Source organism: Hypomesus transpacificus, unplaced genomic scaffold (genome assembly GCF_021917145.1).
Source record: "Hypomesus transpacificus isolate Combined female unplaced genomic scaffold, fHypTra1 scaffold_354, whole genome shotgun sequence".
Taxonomy (NCBI): domain Eukaryota; kingdom Metazoa; phylum Chordata; class Actinopteri; order Osmeriformes; family Osmeridae; genus Hypomesus; species Hypomesus transpacificus.
In genome coordinates, this window is record NW_025813878.1 from 1 (window position 1) to 17,533 (window position 17,533).

At 43.4% G+C, this 17,533-nt stretch overlaps 2 protein-coding genes across 2 annotated transcripts; both read left to right on the forward strand.

Moving 5' to 3' along the window:
• Positions 1–115: 115 nt before the first annotated feature.
• On the forward strand, positions 116–4,607 carry sun2 (Sad1 and UNC84 domain containing 2). The gene is made up of 7 exons (XM_047016395.1): positions 116–315; positions 815–952; positions 1,134–1,233; positions 1,322–1,437; positions 1,649–1,822; positions 2,250–2,339; positions 2,551–4,607. Exons 1-7 carry the CDS (start codon positions 277–279, stop codon positions 2,665–2,667), a joined length of 774 nt encoding a protein of 257 aa, XP_046872351.1. The 5' UTR covers positions 116–276; the 3' UTR covers positions 2,668–4,607.
• Positions 4,608–8,309: 3,702 nt separating this feature from the next.
• Positions 8,310–15,542, forward strand: LOC124464515 (B-cell receptor CD22-like). The gene is made up of 10 exons (XM_047016399.1): positions 8,310–8,324; positions 8,789–8,868; positions 9,472–9,819; positions 9,917–10,132; positions 10,419–10,757; positions 10,846–11,094; positions 12,855–13,127; positions 13,237–13,324; positions 13,565–13,616; positions 15,228–15,542. Exons 2-10 carry the CDS (start codon positions 8,811–8,813, stop codon positions 15,402–15,404), a joined length of 1,800 nt encoding a protein of 599 aa, XP_046872355.1. The 5' UTR covers positions 8,310–8,324; positions 8,789–8,810; the 3' UTR covers positions 15,405–15,542.
• Positions 15,543–17,533: the final 1,991 nt, after the last annotated feature.

The window sequence follows — 17,533 nt, forward strand, 5'->3', positions numbered from 1 at the left end:
ATATGTCATGTTTTATAACCTGGTACAAACAAAAACAAAGATTGTTTTGTTCTCACACAAGAGATGCCACATAAGAGATGCCAGGTTATAAGGAGGCTTATACAGATTTACACCAGCAGACTGTGTGTAGTATTATATAAAATCTGTGTGTGTGTGTGTGGGTGTGTGTGCAGTGTTGTGTCTCAGCAGAACGTGCGTCTGGACCAGGAGGTGTCAGGGCTGAGCTGGCAGATCAGAGACCTACAGAGTGACACACACTCAGTCACCTCAGGACTGATGCAGAGACTGGAGAAGCAGCTCTCACACACCACCAAGGTAAACACACACACACACACACACACATACACACACCACCAAGGTACACACACACACACACACACATACACACACCACCAAGGTACACACACACACACACACACATACACACACCACCAAGGTACACACACACACACACACACATACACACACCACCAAGGTACACACACACACACACATGCACCACTAAGGTACACACATACACACACCACCAAGGTACACACACACACACACACACATACACACACCACCAAGGTACACACACACACACACACACACATACACACACCACCAAGGTACACACACACACACACACACACATGCACCACTAAGGTACACACATACACACACCACAATACACACACGAATACAGTTCATAAACACCGTTCAGACAAGGTTACCATGTGTATTATAATCTACCGACTGATCCACTTCCAAAACTTGATAACGTTTTCTGCATTTGAACGTGGGACTGAATCCCCTTCCTGTTTCTTGTCAGCTGGAGCAGGAGCTGTCTTCCATTAAAATGGCCCCGCCTCCAGCCCCCTGCCCGGAAACGCCCGCCGCCGCCCCTAGCAACGAGATGACCCCTGAGCTGAAACTGGCTTTGGAGAAGTGGTTCAGCGACAGGGTCAAGGTGAGAGGAGAGGGAGGAGAGGTGAAGGTGGGGGGTGAGGAGGAGATGATGGGAGGGAGGGGAGGAGTTAGAGGGAGGGGAGATAGTTAAGGCCATGGAGAAGTGATTTTAGCGACAGGGTGCAGAGAATGGAAAAACAGAGAAAACACATCTCTTCTCCTTGTGTGTGTGTGTGTGTTAGGACCAGCAGCTGTATGTGAGGCAGACCCAACCTGTCTCCAGCTGTAAGGACTGTGGCTCCCTGGCTGATAAGATGGCTGACTTTGCTCTGGAAACCCAAGGTTAGTGACATCACCACTTCTCTCCCGCGTTCTGATTGGTCCATAAATAAAGAAATAACGTACCTTGTGTGTGTGTGTGTGTGCGTAGGGGCCAGTGTGGTCAGCACCAGGTGTTCAGAGACCTACAGGACCAGGTCAGCGTGTGTGACTCTGTTTGGTTTCCCCCTGTGGTACCCTTCAGAGAGCCCTCGCACAGTTATACAGGTACACCTCTATCTCTCTCTGTCTCTCTCTCTCTCTCTCTCTCTCTCTCTCTCTCTCTGTCTCTCTGTCTCTCTCTCTCTCTTTCTTTCTCACTTCTCATTTTCTCTTTCTCTGTCTCCTACAATGTCCTTCTTTACTTCTTTACTCCAACAACTGTCTGTTTGTCGATCTTGACGACCCTTTTCAAACACCAACCCCCACCCGTCTCCAGGGTAACCAGGTTCTGTTGCCGGGGAAGTGCTGGGCGTTCCATGGCGTGCAGGGCACCCTGGTCCTCTCCCTGTCTCACCCTGTCCGCATCACTCACGTCACCCTGGACCACCTCCCACGATGCAACTCACCCACCGGGCGCATCGACAGCGCACCTCGAGACTTTGAGGTTTATGTGAGTAGTGCTGTGACCTTTGAACCCTGGGGTTGAAGTTTATGTGAGTAGTGCTGTGACCTTTGAACCCTGGGGTTGAAGTTTATGTGAGTAGTGCTGTGACCTTTGAACCCTGGGTTTGAGGTTTATGTGAGTAGTGCTGTGACCTTTGAACCCTGGGTTTGAGGTTTATGTGATTTAGGAATGGAAGCTTGGAGGCTTTGTTTGAAGACGCGTTGTTGATTCTCTGATGTTCTGACGTGTTTGTCTCTCTCTCTCTCCCCCCAACCATCTCTCCCTCACCCCTCCCCCCCTCTCTCTCTCTCTCTCTCTCTCTCTCTCTCTCTCTCTCTCTCTCTCTCTCTCTCTCTCTCTCTCTCTCTCTCTCTGTCTCTGTCTCTCTGTCTCTCTCTCTCTCTGTCTCTCTATGTCTCTCTCTCTCTCTCAGGGTATGTCCACTGACTCTGAGGAGGGAAGTCTGTTGGGGAAGTTCACTTACGACCAGGATGGAGAACCCACCCAGACCTTCAAGCTCCCAGTAAGTCACCCGGGGCCTGTCTCAACACTGCCAGAGTGCATCCTTCACAGTGTTACTTACGTATTCTACAGTACATCTGTCCTCTATGAAAAAAAACTCTCTCATCATCTCTCTCCTTCACTCACTGTCTCCCTCCCTTCCCCCTCTCTCTCCCTCCCTCTCTCTCCTTCCCTCTCTCTCTCTCTCCCTCTCTCTCCCCTGTCCTCCTCAGGATCAAAGCGGGGCTGTTCATCGTTTTGTGGAGCTCCGTATCCTTAGCAACTGGGGTCACGTGGAGTACACGTGCGTGTACCGTTTCCGTGTTCACGGGCAGATCGCCGGGGCGTAACCCACACACGCCTCCCTCAGACCAGGTCCTTTCCAACGACCTCAAACAGATCTTCTTTTTTTGTGCATCTATTAAAAAAAGACAAAAAAGACTAACTCAGCTTAAATCGCAGTTTTCTAACAGCTAGAATCAGGGTGTTGTGATCAAGACTAGATGAGAGGAATGTAGGGTAGGCATGACTGGCTGGAATATAACCAGGTTTTACTGGGAGTGGATATGGTCCTTTGCTTGATCAAAGGTTTCAATGGTTGGTTCGTTTGTTCCAGTGATCGATTGGATGTTTTTGAACTCATGAACTTCCTCCATGGTGAGGAACAGGAAGCTCTCTCTCCTTCTTGCTGAGATATTTGATGATCTCTACAGCACCTGTCAGAAACACCTAGTCTTTTATTGTTTTTGAGAGACACATGTTCCTGTTGTTCATATGTAACAGACTACGTCATTTAACGGTATGAAGATTTACTTTGACCAAAATGTACAGATATTGGTACAAAAAACTAAATTTTCATCAATCTGTCACCTTAGGCAATATTTGGAGAACATGCCAACTTATTATATACATGTAAGTTAAGGGCCCTACAGACCATGATTGAGGGATTGAATTCCTGCATTTGAAACGATGAAAAGTAGTCAGTTTTCTCTCCAGAATGATAAAGGCTGTGTTTCTACAGGCTCTGTAGCACTGAACACAACTGCCTTAGAACTCCAGACACACACACTTGCATATACACACATGCATAGAAACACAGAGTTGCAACATACACACAGTCCCAACATGCACACGCATATACACACAGTTCCAACATCCAAAAATGCAGTTGCAAAGGCAATACTGACTCACAGTCACGAAAGGTTAACGATTGTAATTTAAAGTTTTGTTTTTTTAGCTGATAGTGTTCTTTGCAATATTTTTACTAAAATATTATCTTTTAGAGTTAAAGATGTACATATGCTTGAATTATTGTTTTACCTTTTGCTTTAAATGCATTTTTCCTGTGTGGCTATTCAAATTTTTGTGACACAACATTTCCAAACACTGGGGGATATGTTGACAATCACACAGCAAACAGTGTTGTGAAATATGATCTGCCCAAACATTAAGTTTAGCTCATGTCTGTTTGTTGTTTTAGAGAATATTGAAAATAATACTTTACAGTAGATGTTTGTACTTAGTTTGGGTCTTTAACAGACGATTACCGCAATACTTGAATTTGTGTTCATTGTGGGACCTCAACAAACCAATTATGTTGGCTGCTCTAGTATCTTAATTAAGTTTACATACAAGTACGTCTAAGAATCTTACATATTTCCAGCACTATATCCACCATTGTAAAAAAGGTACTTTTGTATACATTTTTACAAGATGCGTGTTTAGTATTATAGCAGTGGTAAATGTGCATCTCCAGTTCTCGAAACTGCACTTTCTAATGGGGATATTTTGATTCCATGCTGTTTCACAGAAAGCAGTAAGCTAACAGATGTACAGATATAAACATTTGAGTTGGTAAATCATGTTGTACTTGTGGTGACCCAGAGTTCTGTATCCTACGAGATATTTGGTCATTTATTTTCATGAGTACAGAGTTGGCTTATGAAGCACTTTTTTATAGATGTACATATTATAAAACTTTCAAGAATTATTTAAATATGTTCATGTCAGTGTGATTGCTTTAATGCTCCACATTAGATATATTTTTATTTTATATTTAGTCACAGTGGCTGTTACGACAGTCAGTTTTGTGTTTATGTAAAAGTTAGAAACATGCTGACAGTTGAAGTAAATCTAATGCTCCTACAAACCAGATCTAGGCACACTCCAATACTAACATTGTGGTCGCCCCCTGCTGGTAGAAGGGTGAAATAAAAGATGGTACTAGGTAAAAAAAAATCTTACCTACCACAATTAAGACTTTGCTTCAAATAAACAGTGTTGAATGCTATTTTTGTGTTAATTTATAAGAGTTCGGGTTGGATAGGTTTTGTACCCCCAGCCCACAACTTAAATCACAGTGTTTATAACTCCTGTTTTGGTTTTTGTTATATGGAGGCTATATTATGTTGTTTTTAACTTAAGTGTTACTATTAATTAGGGCTGCACTGATACCGATATCAACTCTCTCCTTCTCTCGCCATGTCTTTCCCTCTTTATACCTCCCTTTCTCCCCCCCCTCTCCCCCCCCTCTCTCTCTCTCTCTCTCTCTCTCTCTCTCTCTCTCTCTCTCTCTCCCTGTAGTTACCTGTCTCTCACACACACATGCAGTGTTAGAAGTGGCCTACAGGGGGCAGGACAGCATCCTCCTGGTTAGACAGCAGTCTGGGGGCTTGTCTCTGCTCTCTGTGTTTCAGCCACAAGACCACAACCTCATTACTGACCAAACCTCTCTGTTCTGTCTCTCTGTTTCTCCCTCTCTCTCTCTTTGTCTCTCTCTCACACACACACTCTTTCTCTCTGTTCATCTCTCTTTCTCCCCTCATCTCCCCATCTGTCCCTCTCTCCAACCTGTGTTGTGTGTGTGTGGTAGACCCTATTTTAAACGATCAACCACAGCTTGGGCAGCAACTAAACGTAGCACTTTTAGGATAAAAAAAAAGACTAAAGATACAGCCTTGAATGAGGAAATGGAAAACCATCTCGAAAGCCTAGCAGTCATTCTTGTACAGTATGTAAATGTCCTGAAGAGGAAGGAAGCCGTACTCTGAGCTTCTTCACAGTTTATTCAGAGTACTTAGAACCATCAACCACAGACTTCACACTCACTGTTCAGAACAACACACTGCCAGCAAGTCCACCAACCCCACTCAAATCAAATCAAATCAAATTTATTTGTATAGCCCTTTTTACACGCAAGCATGTCACAGAGGGCTTCACATGCGCCCATAGAACTGCCCCTCAACCAACCCAAACCCTCAAGGAAGACAAGGAAAAACTCCCAGAAAAACTCCCACCGGGAGAAAAAATGGAAGAAACCTTGGGAGGAGCAATTCAGAGAGGGATCCCCTCCTCCAGAGACGGTTGGTAAGAGAGAGGAGCAGAACACAAGCTAAACATAGTCATACAGTGTCAATGGGTTTTGAAACACCAAAATCCATTGTTCGGCTTTATAGACGTTGGATGGGAACGGAAAACTCGCTGTTGGCCGTCATGGAGACTGGATTCCGGGTGACGACCTGGTTCAGCGTTGGCAGACCGACGACCAAGCAGGTCCTGACAGCTCAAACCCCCCACACCACAGGGAATGTGTGGGGGGGGGGACAGAGAGGAGAGCAGGGATTAGAGAATGCCAGGAGCAGCTAACAGTTACAGTCAAAATAGAATGAGATCCCCACCGGTCAAGTGTGGACTAGTGCAGCAATTTAACAGAGCAAAAAGGGTATTTGATGCAGCCCCACACACCAAAACAACGACAGCCCCCCTCAGTTGGAACATGAAATCTGTTCCAGGGGAAAGAACTCTAAAGTAGGTTATACTTATACGAATAAGGATGAAAACAGCCAGTCCCCCGTTGTCTCCAACTAGCAATAAAAACTATAACAGTAACAATATACAGCAACGGAACTATAATAATAATAATACTAACAATATACAGTAACAGGTTTACTTTATTTGTAACATCTAGCTGGGCAATGTGAACATAAGCTATAATTAAAATTTAAAAGTTACATGTGATACACACATAGGCAAGCACACATCCCAGGTTTACATAGAAAGTACACACATACTTCCCTTTAACAATCATAGAATTGACTAAACAAGAACGTTTTTAATCTAGTTTTAAATGTCGAGACAGTATCAGCTTCCTTAATTGAGATGGGTAATTTGTTCCAAAGAAGAGGTGCTCTATATGAGAACGCCCTACCTCCAGCAGTTTTTTTCTTAACTTTGGGTATTACCAGATAGCCGGCATTTTGAGATCTTAGAGACCTTGCGGGGCAATAGGGTGCAAGGAGACCGGAGAGGTACAGTGGTGCCAATCCATGCAGAGATTTGTAAGTTAGTAGTAGAACTTTGAAATCAGCTCTGGCTTGGATAGGGAGCCAGTGTAAAGAGATAAGAGTTGATGTTATATGATCAAACTTTCTAGTTTTAGTCAATAGTCTAGCAGCAGCATTTTGCACCCGCTGTAAGTTTTTTAGGTAGGTAATTGGGAGGCCAGAGAACAACACATTGCAGTAGTCCAATCGGGACGTAACAAAAGCATGTATTAGTTTTTCAGCATCATCCTTTGAGAGGAATTTTCGTATTTTGGCAATATTACGTAGATGGAAAAATGCTGTTCTGGTGATTTGCTTAATATGGTACTCAAATGAAAGGTCTGGGTCCATTGTGACTCCCAGATTTTTTACCAGCTGGCTTTGAGATACTTTGACGCCGTCTAAGTCTAAGGTTAGATGGGATAAATTATTTCGGTGTTTTTTCGGACCAAAAATTTGAACCTCGGTTTTATCCGAATTAAGAAGAAGGAAATTTGCAGTCATCCAAGTTTTCAACCCGGAAACACAGGTTTCCATAGCATGTGGAAATTCTCCCGGCTTTATAGACATGTATAGCTGAGTATCATCTGCATAGCAGTGAAAATCTACCCCAAAACTTCTAATTATGTTTCCTAAAGGCAACATATAGAGTGAAAATAACAGAGGGCCTAAAACTGAACCCTGTGGTACTCCGTATTTTACAATGGAGCTCCTGGATGAGCAACCATCATAGTGGACATATTGTGATCTATCAGATAGATACGATCTGAACCACTGAAGTGAAGTACCAGAAATCCCAACATAGTTCTCCATACGTTCCAGGAGAATCTCATGATCTACAGTGTCAAAAGCTGCACTTAGGTCTAGAAGAACAAGGACAGAGCTAAAGCCCGCGTCAGAGGCTAATAATAGATCATTGACTACCTTGGCTAATGCAGTTTCAGTGCTGTGGTGAAGACGAAATCCAGACTGGAGAGGTTCATAGAGCTGATTTGAGGAGAGGTGCTCAGTGAGCTGTTTTGCCACAGCTTTTTCCAAAATTTTGGAGAGAGATGGCAAATTTGAAATGGGCCTGTAATTGCTAAGACAACCTGGATCCAGGTTTGGTTTTTTAAGAAGGGGCTTGATAATAGCTTGTTTGAAATCGTCAGGGACTTGTCCAGTTACAAGAGATTCATTAATAATACTAAGCATGGGCGGTCCAATAATATGGAGAAGTTCCCTACAAAGTTTGGCAGGGAGGGGATCGAGAAGGCAGCTAGTGGGTTTCGAGGAATCTATCAGCTTGATGAATGCTTCCATAGAAATAGGGTTAAAGTGAGTGAGAGTCTCAACATGCAGAATGCTGGGTACAGAGGGAAAATCAGTGTTGATGGCCACTCCTCCAGGACTAGTCTGTAGTTTGTCCCTTATTGCATAGATTTTTTGGTCAAAGAAATCTAAGAAATCATTGGGAGAGAGATCTGAACTAACACAGAGTGTACTTTTCTTAGTGAGTTTTGCAACAGTATCAAATAGGAACTTAGTGTTGTGTTTGTTCTTACTAATCAACTTAGAGAAATATTCTGATCTGGACCTGATGAGGACTTGCTTGTACTCTATTTGGCTGTCCTTCCAGGCCAGGCGGAAAACCTCCAATTTAGTGGTACGCCACTTACGCTCTACCCACTCCTCCCTTCCTCTCTGTAAGTTGCATCGACATTAACGGGTCTTAAAAATACAAATGTCTTCTACTTTTTTGCGTTATTTCATATGCAATAATTAACATTTAAATGTCTCAATTTTGCAGTGAATTGTTTGATGTTTTATTTTGTTAACACAAGGCTTGCTATAAATAAGAAGATAATATATACTGTATATTCTGGTTATATACAAGTTTCAATCACACCTGCGTGTGCGTTTACTTTCATAAAGATACAGCACTTTAAATGTATTGTAATGAGTTTGTTTGGTGGGAGAGAGCCAATAGCAAAGTCTAAAATAGTGTAAATCCCGCCCATTCTGCATCTGATTGGCTGAGGTCCTAGCCCCTCCTCCAGAGTCCTGGGGTTCTAAAGCTTGTTAGAGAGGCTGTATTCTGTATTTGAGGAACACCAGTACAAGTATTCAGTTATTAGTGTGTTTTGTTGACCTCTGTTGTGTCTGTCAGACCGCAGGGTGGTGATGCAGCTATGGAGTTGAAAGGAACTACAGGAAGCGTGTTTGTGGTCTTCCTCTGCTCTGTGGCAGGTATCTATGACTTCCTTTATCTTTGACCTTAGTCCATATTTGAATGATGATTCAAAAGTCTACTTTAACCATTACCAACTAGATTCATCAATCAAATATTGTAAACCAGTTGATACTTGAAAAACACATTATCTAACACTGAGACAAATTAATTAAACATATGTTAATGTATTTGTATTCATGAAAATGATATCTTTTATTGTTGAGAAATGTTGTTTATTTGGCCAAACACACTAGGTGTTCATAATTGCTGAAGTACGGTGTATTGTGGTGGTGGACTGAGACTTGTGCTCCGTACTGTCTATGTTGTTACACCCTCTTCTGTGGTCTCCTTTCCTCTAAACTCAGCTACTTCATCAAGGTGTGAACACCCCCATTCACACTTTTGACACTAGCAACACTAGCAGTCATGTGATCAACTGGCAGGGTTGAAACCAATTATGTCAGCGTGTCTGATGAGACAGTGTTAGCCCACTGAGCTAAAGCCCTTCCCTCACCTGAGGGAGCTAACCTAACGCTCTGAACCACCTCTGCTAGCGCTGCATGTGAGCCAGTAGGTTTGTGCTTCCTCTAATGTGCTGGTGATGTGTGACTGTGTTGCAGTGGTGCTGGGTCAGCCTGGCTGGGGAGTGACTTACACCCTCCAGAGTGTCTGTGCTTTGAGAGGCTCATCAGTGAGCCTGTCCTGCTCCTATACTTACCCCAGAGGTCACACAGTCACCACAACAGAGTGGTGTAAAAAGAAGTCTGGTCAACGATACACCTACAAAATCCAGGACCAAGCAGAGTATGCAGGTTGTGTGCAGTACGTTGGGGATAAGGACAGAGACTGCACCCTGACGATCACAGACCTGAGAGAGACTGACTCAGCATTCTACTACTTCAGATTCAAAACAGCATATTTTTCACAATGGAGAGGTGGCTCACAACAAATCTCTCTCTCAGTCACAGGTACCACAGTCTTGTAGGAACAGTTGATCATTTCAGGGTTCCTAGCTTGAGTGAACCAGAGTAAACTGACAGCTGCTCTCCTCACTTCCTTACCTAGCTCTGCAGGTGACGGTAACAGGACTATACAGATATAAGACCCTGACCTGTAGCTCCACCTGTACTCTGACTGGCTCCAGCTACATCTGGTACCAGAACAACCAACACCTGCAAGGAGAAACCAGGAACCAGTACAGTAAAAATGTCTACAGTGATGATGTCAACAGCTACTCCTGTGCAGTAGCAGGCCATGAGGACCTCCGCTCTCCTGCAGTGTGTGAGTCTGGATTACATCTCAGTCTTTTGTAGCTCAGTAAGAGTTCTGTTAATCAGTTAATTTATAATTTAATCATGTTTTATTTACTTCAAGGGAGGAGTGGTTTGTTAGTATCACCCAGGATACAGGACATGGTGCACTCATTTCAGAAAATGTTTTGTTCACAAAGCTGATCAGTTTTGCGGGGGTTTGTCGGTCTTGGCTCACAGAATAATGTACATGCTGAAAAATACAGTTACAATATGTTTAACTGTACAGTTCTTGTTTTTATGGTGACGTCTTTCAGGTGTTTCTGGTCAGAACTTCTGGAGTGTGAATTACTCCACCAGCAGGGTGTGTGCCTTGAGAGGCTCATCAGTGGACATCTCCAGCTCCTACACACACCCTAGTTGCTATAAGACCACCAATACATTCTGGTTTAAAATGAAAAGTCAGGTCAGTGACCTGAAAGATTATTCTGAGTACACAGGTCGTGTTGAATACATTGAACGTAAGGTGATGAACCACCACACTCTGAGAATCACAGGCCTGAGAGAGACTGACTCAGCTCAGTACAAGTTCAAAATGATAACAGATAAAGATGGGAAGTATTCTGGCTCTCCTGGAGTGCAGCTGACTGTCACAGGTAATTCTACACAGTAACTCAGATGAATGACCACCAGAGGACAGGGCTTGTATCACTGTTAGATGACTGCTGTTGTCTCTGACCCCAGGTCTTCAGGTGGAGGTGACTCCGTCCACAGTGATGGAGGGACAGAGGGTGACCCTGACCTGTAACTCCACCTGTCCTCTGACTGGTAACTCCTCTTACACCTGGTACAAGAACAACCAAACCAGGCCAGAGACCCAACAGAAGCTCCTGTACCTGGACCCAGTCAGCAGTGATGATGCAGGCAGATACTCCTGTGCTGTGACAGAACACCAGCATCTCCGCTCTCCTGAAGAGATTCTCAATGTTACATGTACAGTGCCCTCCAAAAGTATTGGAACAGTGAGGCGAATTCCTTTATTTTTGCTGTAGACTGAAAACATTTGGGCTTGACATCAAATAATGAACGTGAGACCAGAGATCAACGTTTCAGCTTTTATTTCCAGGTATTTACATCAGGATCTGATGCACAACTAAGAAAATATCACATTTTGTTTGAATCCACCCATTTGTCATGTGATCAAAAGTATTGGAACAGATATACTTAAAACATATTTAAGTGAATAAGACTTAATATTTAGTTGCAAATCCTTTGCTTTCAATAACTGCAGCAAGTCTGTGACCCATTGACGTCACCAAACTTTTGCATTCTTCCTTTTTGATGCTTTCCCAGGCTTTCACTGCAGCCTCTTTCAGTTGTTGTTTGTTTTGTGGGGTTCCTCCCTTCAGTCTCCTCTTAAGCAGGTAAAATGCATGCTCTATAGGGTTTAAGTCTGGAGATTGACTTGGCCAGTCTAATACCTTCCATTTCTTGCCCCTGATGAACTCCTTTGTTGTTTTGGCAGTGTGTTTTGGGTCGTTATCTTGCTGCATGATGAAGGCTCTGCCAATCAGTTTGGTTGCATCTTTCCTTAAATTGGCAGACAAAATGTTTCTGTAGACTTCCGAGTTCATTTTGCTGCTGCCATCATGTGTTACATCCTCAATGAAGATTAATGAGCCCGTCCCAGAAGAAGCCATGCAAGCCCAAGCCATGACATTACCTCCACCGTGTTTCACAGATGAGCTTGTGTGTTTGGGATCATGAGCAGTTCCTTTCTTTCTCCAAACTTTAGCCTTTCCATCACTTTGGTAAAAGTTAATCTTTGTCTCATCAGTCCATAAAACTTTGTCCCAGAATTTTTGAGGTTCATCTCTGTACTTTTTGGCAAATTCCAGCCTGGCCTTCCTATTCTTCTTGCTAATGAGTGGTTTGCATCTTCTGGTGTAGCCCTTGTACTTTTGTTCATGAAGTCTTCTGCGAACAGTAGATAGTGATACCTTCACTCCTGCCATCTGGAGGTTGTTGCTGATCTCACTAACAGTTGTTTTAGGGTCTTTCTTTACAGCTCTCACAATGTTTCTGTCATCAACTGCTGATGTTTTCCTTGGTCTACCTGTTCGACGTCTGTTACTTAGTACACCAGTAGTTTTCTTCTTCTTCAGGACATTCCAAATGGTTGTACTGGCTATGGCCAATGTTTCTGCAATGGCTCTGATTGATTTTCCATCTTCTCTAAGACTCACAATTGCTTGTTTTTCACCCAAAGACAGCGCTCTGGTTTTCATGTTGTTTTCACCTCTGAATACAGTCTGCATAGACAAAACCTATCTTACCCAATCTGAACCTGAGTGTAGACATTCAGTGGTATTTATTGATTGAATAATGTATGTAATAGGACACACCTGGGCAACAAAACACACCTGTCAGTCACATGTTCCAATACTTTTGCTCACGTGAAAAATGGGTGGGTTCGAACAAAAAGGTGATATTTTCTAATTTGTGCATCAGATCCTGATGTAAATACCTGGAAATAAAAGCTGAAACGTTGATCTCTGGTTTCACATTCATCGTTTGATGTCAAGCCCAAATGTTTTCAGTCTACAGCAAAAATAAAGGAATTGGCCTCACTGTTCCAATACTTTTGGAGGGCACTGTATGTGTGTTCTACATCACACTTTAGTTACAGAATAAAATATATCAATAAAATGTCAAAGATGAATAGTATATTTACGATACATGTCCTGTTTCAGACAAACCAAGAATTCTATCAGTGTCAGTCAGTCCCTCTGGTGAAGTAGTGGAGGGCAGTTCAGTGACTCTGACCTGCAGCAGTGATGCTAACCCACCAGTGCAGACATACACCTGGTACAAGGAGAACATCACCTCATCTAAATCATCTGGACAGAACTACACCATCACTAACATCAGCTCTGAGGACAGTGGAGGATACTACTGTCAGGCTGGGAATACAATAGGAGCTACAAACTCCTCTGTTGTAATGATCACTCTGATCATTAGCACAGGTAGGAAAATGATATAAATACATATTCACCATGGTTTACTACATTCTAAAGGTTTTTGTCACCATGTGATGTACAGTGCAGGCCTGGTTTCCCCTGTTGTGTTGTTCAGGGATCTCAACAGCTCAGGCTGCAGCAGCAGGAACCACAGTCTCTGTTCTCCTGGCCGTCATCCTCCTCTCTGCCTGCCTCCTCTTCGGGTGAGGAAGGGACTGTCACTAACTTAAATATGATGCCAAAGTTTTCATACAATCCACAACTTCATACAAAATAGTTTGTGGAATAATACAGAGCAGTATTTATTTAATTTGTAAGCAAAACAGTATTGTAAGTTATAATGATTATTGATGTATTCATTGTGTAGATGTATTTACCTGTAAAGGTGGTACCGTTTCTTTGTTTTACAGATTTTGTGTGGTTTTTTTTCATGACTTCCATAGGAAGAAGAAGACCAACTGCAGTAATTCCAGGCACCCGGTAGATAATGGACAGGTGTGTGTGTTTTTGTGTGTGTGTTTGTGTTTGTTCACTGCCGGCTGACCTGAAGCAGCCAATGACATTCACTGCCGGCTGACCTGAAGCAGCCAATGACATTCACTACCGGCTGACCTGAAGCAGCCAATGACATTCACTACCGGCTGACCTGAAGCAGCCAATGGCATTCACTACCGGCTGACTTGAAGCAGCCAATGACATTCACTGCTTCAAGTCAGCCTGCTTCAGCTGACTGTCGGTGCCACCGGCGTTCCTGAGTTTACACCCTTCCTTAGGCACCATGACGTGTTTCCCCCACCTCCTCCTCCCCCCACACAAAGCCATTGCTAAACTCCAGTAGCAGCTGTTTTAACTGGCTCTGTTGGATCTCATCTGGGCCCCCTCCTGATCCCCTCTGCTGATTCCCTCCTCCTCTCACTGTGGGGTTGGGGCAATGAGGTGGGCCCGGGCGCGAGGGCCCATTGTCATTTCCCTGGGCGACGGGGATATCCCTCACAGTCCCGCTGCATATGTCCAGGCTGACCACATCCTCAGCAGACTGTGGGAGTGGAGCTGGTGTTAGGCTGCTGCCTGGAGCCCTTCTCCATGACCAGTGAAGCAGCCTTGACCAATCCACCAGACTCGTCCACCCACCCTGGCTTGATGATTTCCGGTCCTTCAGTCACCACCGCTCTCTCACCTCAGGCTGCTTGTCAGCGCCCCGGCTCTCTCCCACTCCCCAGATCAGCTCCCTCTTTCTGGATACTTCTATTGCCACCCACAGTGATGGTGGTTCAGCCATCTGGACGTGTCTACAAAGTTCAGTTGGAGACGGCGCTCTAATAAAACTATCCTGTCCCAGCTTGTCTTGCACCCCCAAAGGCATGGTTCCATAAGACTGACGTGTCATGCTCAACAGACTACTCGCCAATGCTTTCAAGGACTCCCCGGGAAGTCTCTTTCTGTTCCCCAGCTCAATCCGCAGCGTATTGGGTTGCGAGTCGCTGCCGAAACGGTCTCCCAGCCTGGAGCTAGCGCACTGTAGTTGCCCCTCCGCCTGGAGCTAGCCTTAGTGGTTAGTGTAACCAGGGGCGGTTCTACGAGATCCAAATGATCCAAAGACTCGTACCCGAAGACTTAGTCGGGAAATGAACAAATAATTTCTGTTTAGCTACCATTACTGAGCCTATGCAAGTCACGTGAAAAATGATCCAAAGACTGGTACCCAAAAGAAGGAACACATTTTTCACCCCTTGACCGAGTCTTCGGATCAATGATTCGTTCATCTGCCAACCGAGTCTTCGGATCAATGTTTCGTTCTTCTGCCAACCGAGTCTTCGGATCAATGATTCGTTCATCTGCCGACCGTGTGTTCAGGTACGAGTCTTTGTATCATTTTTCACATTACCTGCATGGGCTCAGAATAGGAAACCGAAAGGATTTGTACCTCATTCACCTACACATGAATGCTAGGTTTAGTAAAGTAAGACGTGAATGAGATTTGTTCACAAGTGATAATTGCTGGTTTTGTTATTTTAACTTTTTCTCGGCCATGACAAAATGAAGGACCCATTCTCTGAGACCTTATTCCTGAGTCATACTAATGATTCATTCAAACTGACCACACAGGACACACACACAGGCCAGCAGGATGACGTCCTCTACACCACCGTCGACTTCTCTCGCTCCAAGACCCAAGACGTCCCCCTCTACGCCACCATCCAATCAGTGCAGCCCCAGAACCAGGAAGAGGATGTGCAGTACGCTGCTGTGCAGTTCAACCGGTCCAGTCCTGCCCCCTGGTGAGCATATCATGTCATTACATCAGATGGAACAGGACTGAATTGATACAACATCATTTATCCCGACTGGAAATTCAGGATTTCAACAGGTAAATCACAGTTTCTCTGACAAAGTTTTAAATGTTGAACCTAACGGTGTTGACGTTCCTTGTTGTCTGTGTTCAGAGTCTCTGTTTAGACCACTGAGGATCCCTCTGCTCTCTACAGCACCGTCACCAAACCCAAGCACTGACATCACTCAAATATGCTCAAACTGCATGAACACAAAGGAACACACACACAATACAACCACACAATCTTTAAAATATAACACTTGTTAGTATTGGTTTCATGTATGAAAACATGTCCCCATAACTCCCCAAAAGTCCTCAGATTCAGTCAGCCTTGTCCACAAATGACGACTTTGGTCAAAACTTGACATTTAGACCTTTCTAAAAAGTAAACAAATTAATAAAACAAAATAACAATTTCATTTAGGTGATGATATTTGGATATTTATTTTGTATTTTTGAGTGTTTTATTGATTTACAAACATTAGTATTTTATTAAATTACATTTTGTGGTTTCCAGTTTTTTCAGTTAGTTTTTTTCGTCGTCTGTACACCACCCTGCTGTCATGGTAACAATGTTGGGTGCTGGAAAAGTCCTGTTTAAGGCAAAATCCAACAAAAGCTTTCTCTTTAGTGAGGTTTTTTTATTTACTGCAGCTCACATTTCTGTTGTTCCTGTTAGGGGAAGGTCAGAATAGTCCTGTTTGCTTTAGTGGACAGAGATCTTGAAATACATTTTATACACAATATTTGATTTGTGTTATCTTATCTTGATTTAGAAACATAATTTCTACTGTGCTTAGATCATGCATGAATTCTGTATTTTTTAAATGTTTTCATGATAAAGTATTTTTTGTGTTATGGTGAAATTTAGAACAGTTTATTTTGTTAGTTTATGTTTATCAGTTTTAGACTGTTGACTCTAGACTGTAACAACAGTGATTTTTGTTCATGAATTTAATTAATAGATTAACCAATGAGTTTATCTGTTAATTGATTGATATACTGTATGTGTTCAGTATATTGCTTGGATGTGTTTGGATTTGTCTCATCTGATACTCAGACTGCAGAAGACGTGTGTCATCAGTTGTCAGGTACATTCTGTGTCTTCAGGGTTGATGTTTGTCATTCAGCATTATTGTATTCCCTCAGATGAACTCGTAGAGTATTTCTCCAGTCCTCTGCTGTTGTTGTGGGCCTGAGAGGACATGCAGAAGCACAAACATTTATGTTGCTGATGTTTTGAAGGACACTGTTCTAGCTGACACTGCTACCATTTTTATTGAACATTGGAAAAGAAAATACTGTGATTTCAATTGATAGATTGATTGATCCAGTGAGTGTAATTCAGCTGCCCATTCAGTTAGTCTTTACAAGGTAGTTTGAAAACCTTGAAAGTTTACAAGATTTACTTAAGCTAATTTATTGTTGCTGTCTGTAATAGAATAAGGTAATACAATTTTTCTAACTTTCATAAGATATTTTTCTACTTGTGTGATGCTATTTGAATACTATTTTCTTTTAATAAAGTTTGATTTGTTTGTTTGAGAAAGCCTCTGTTTTCTTCCACAGTTTAACACAGGAGCTCGTTAGAGTGGATAACAGGTGGGACAGGTGATGAGTGTAGCTCAGTGGTGCACGGCCCTCTGGGTGTGAGGCTGTAATGTCTCCAGGCCGCCAGCAGGGGAGCTCTAGGACAGGAGGATGCTCCACTAGGGGGGTGCGGAGCAGCCATGGTTAGACACATGCAGTGTTAGAAGTGGCCTACAGGGGGCAGGACAGTATCCTCCTGGTTAGACAGCAGTCTGGGGGCTTGTCTCTGCTCTCTGTGTTTCAGCCACAAGACCAGAACCTCATTACTGACCACACCTCTCTCTGTGTTCTGTGTCTGTTTCTCCCTCTCTCACACATACACTCATTCTTTCTCTATGTTTATCTCTCTTTTAACCCTCATCTCTCCACATTTCCCTCTCTCCAACCTGTGTGTGTGTTTGTGTGTGTGTGTGTGTGTGATATACCCTGTTTTAAACCATCAACAACAGCTTGGGCAGCAAGTAAACATAGCACTTGACTTTTGGCATTA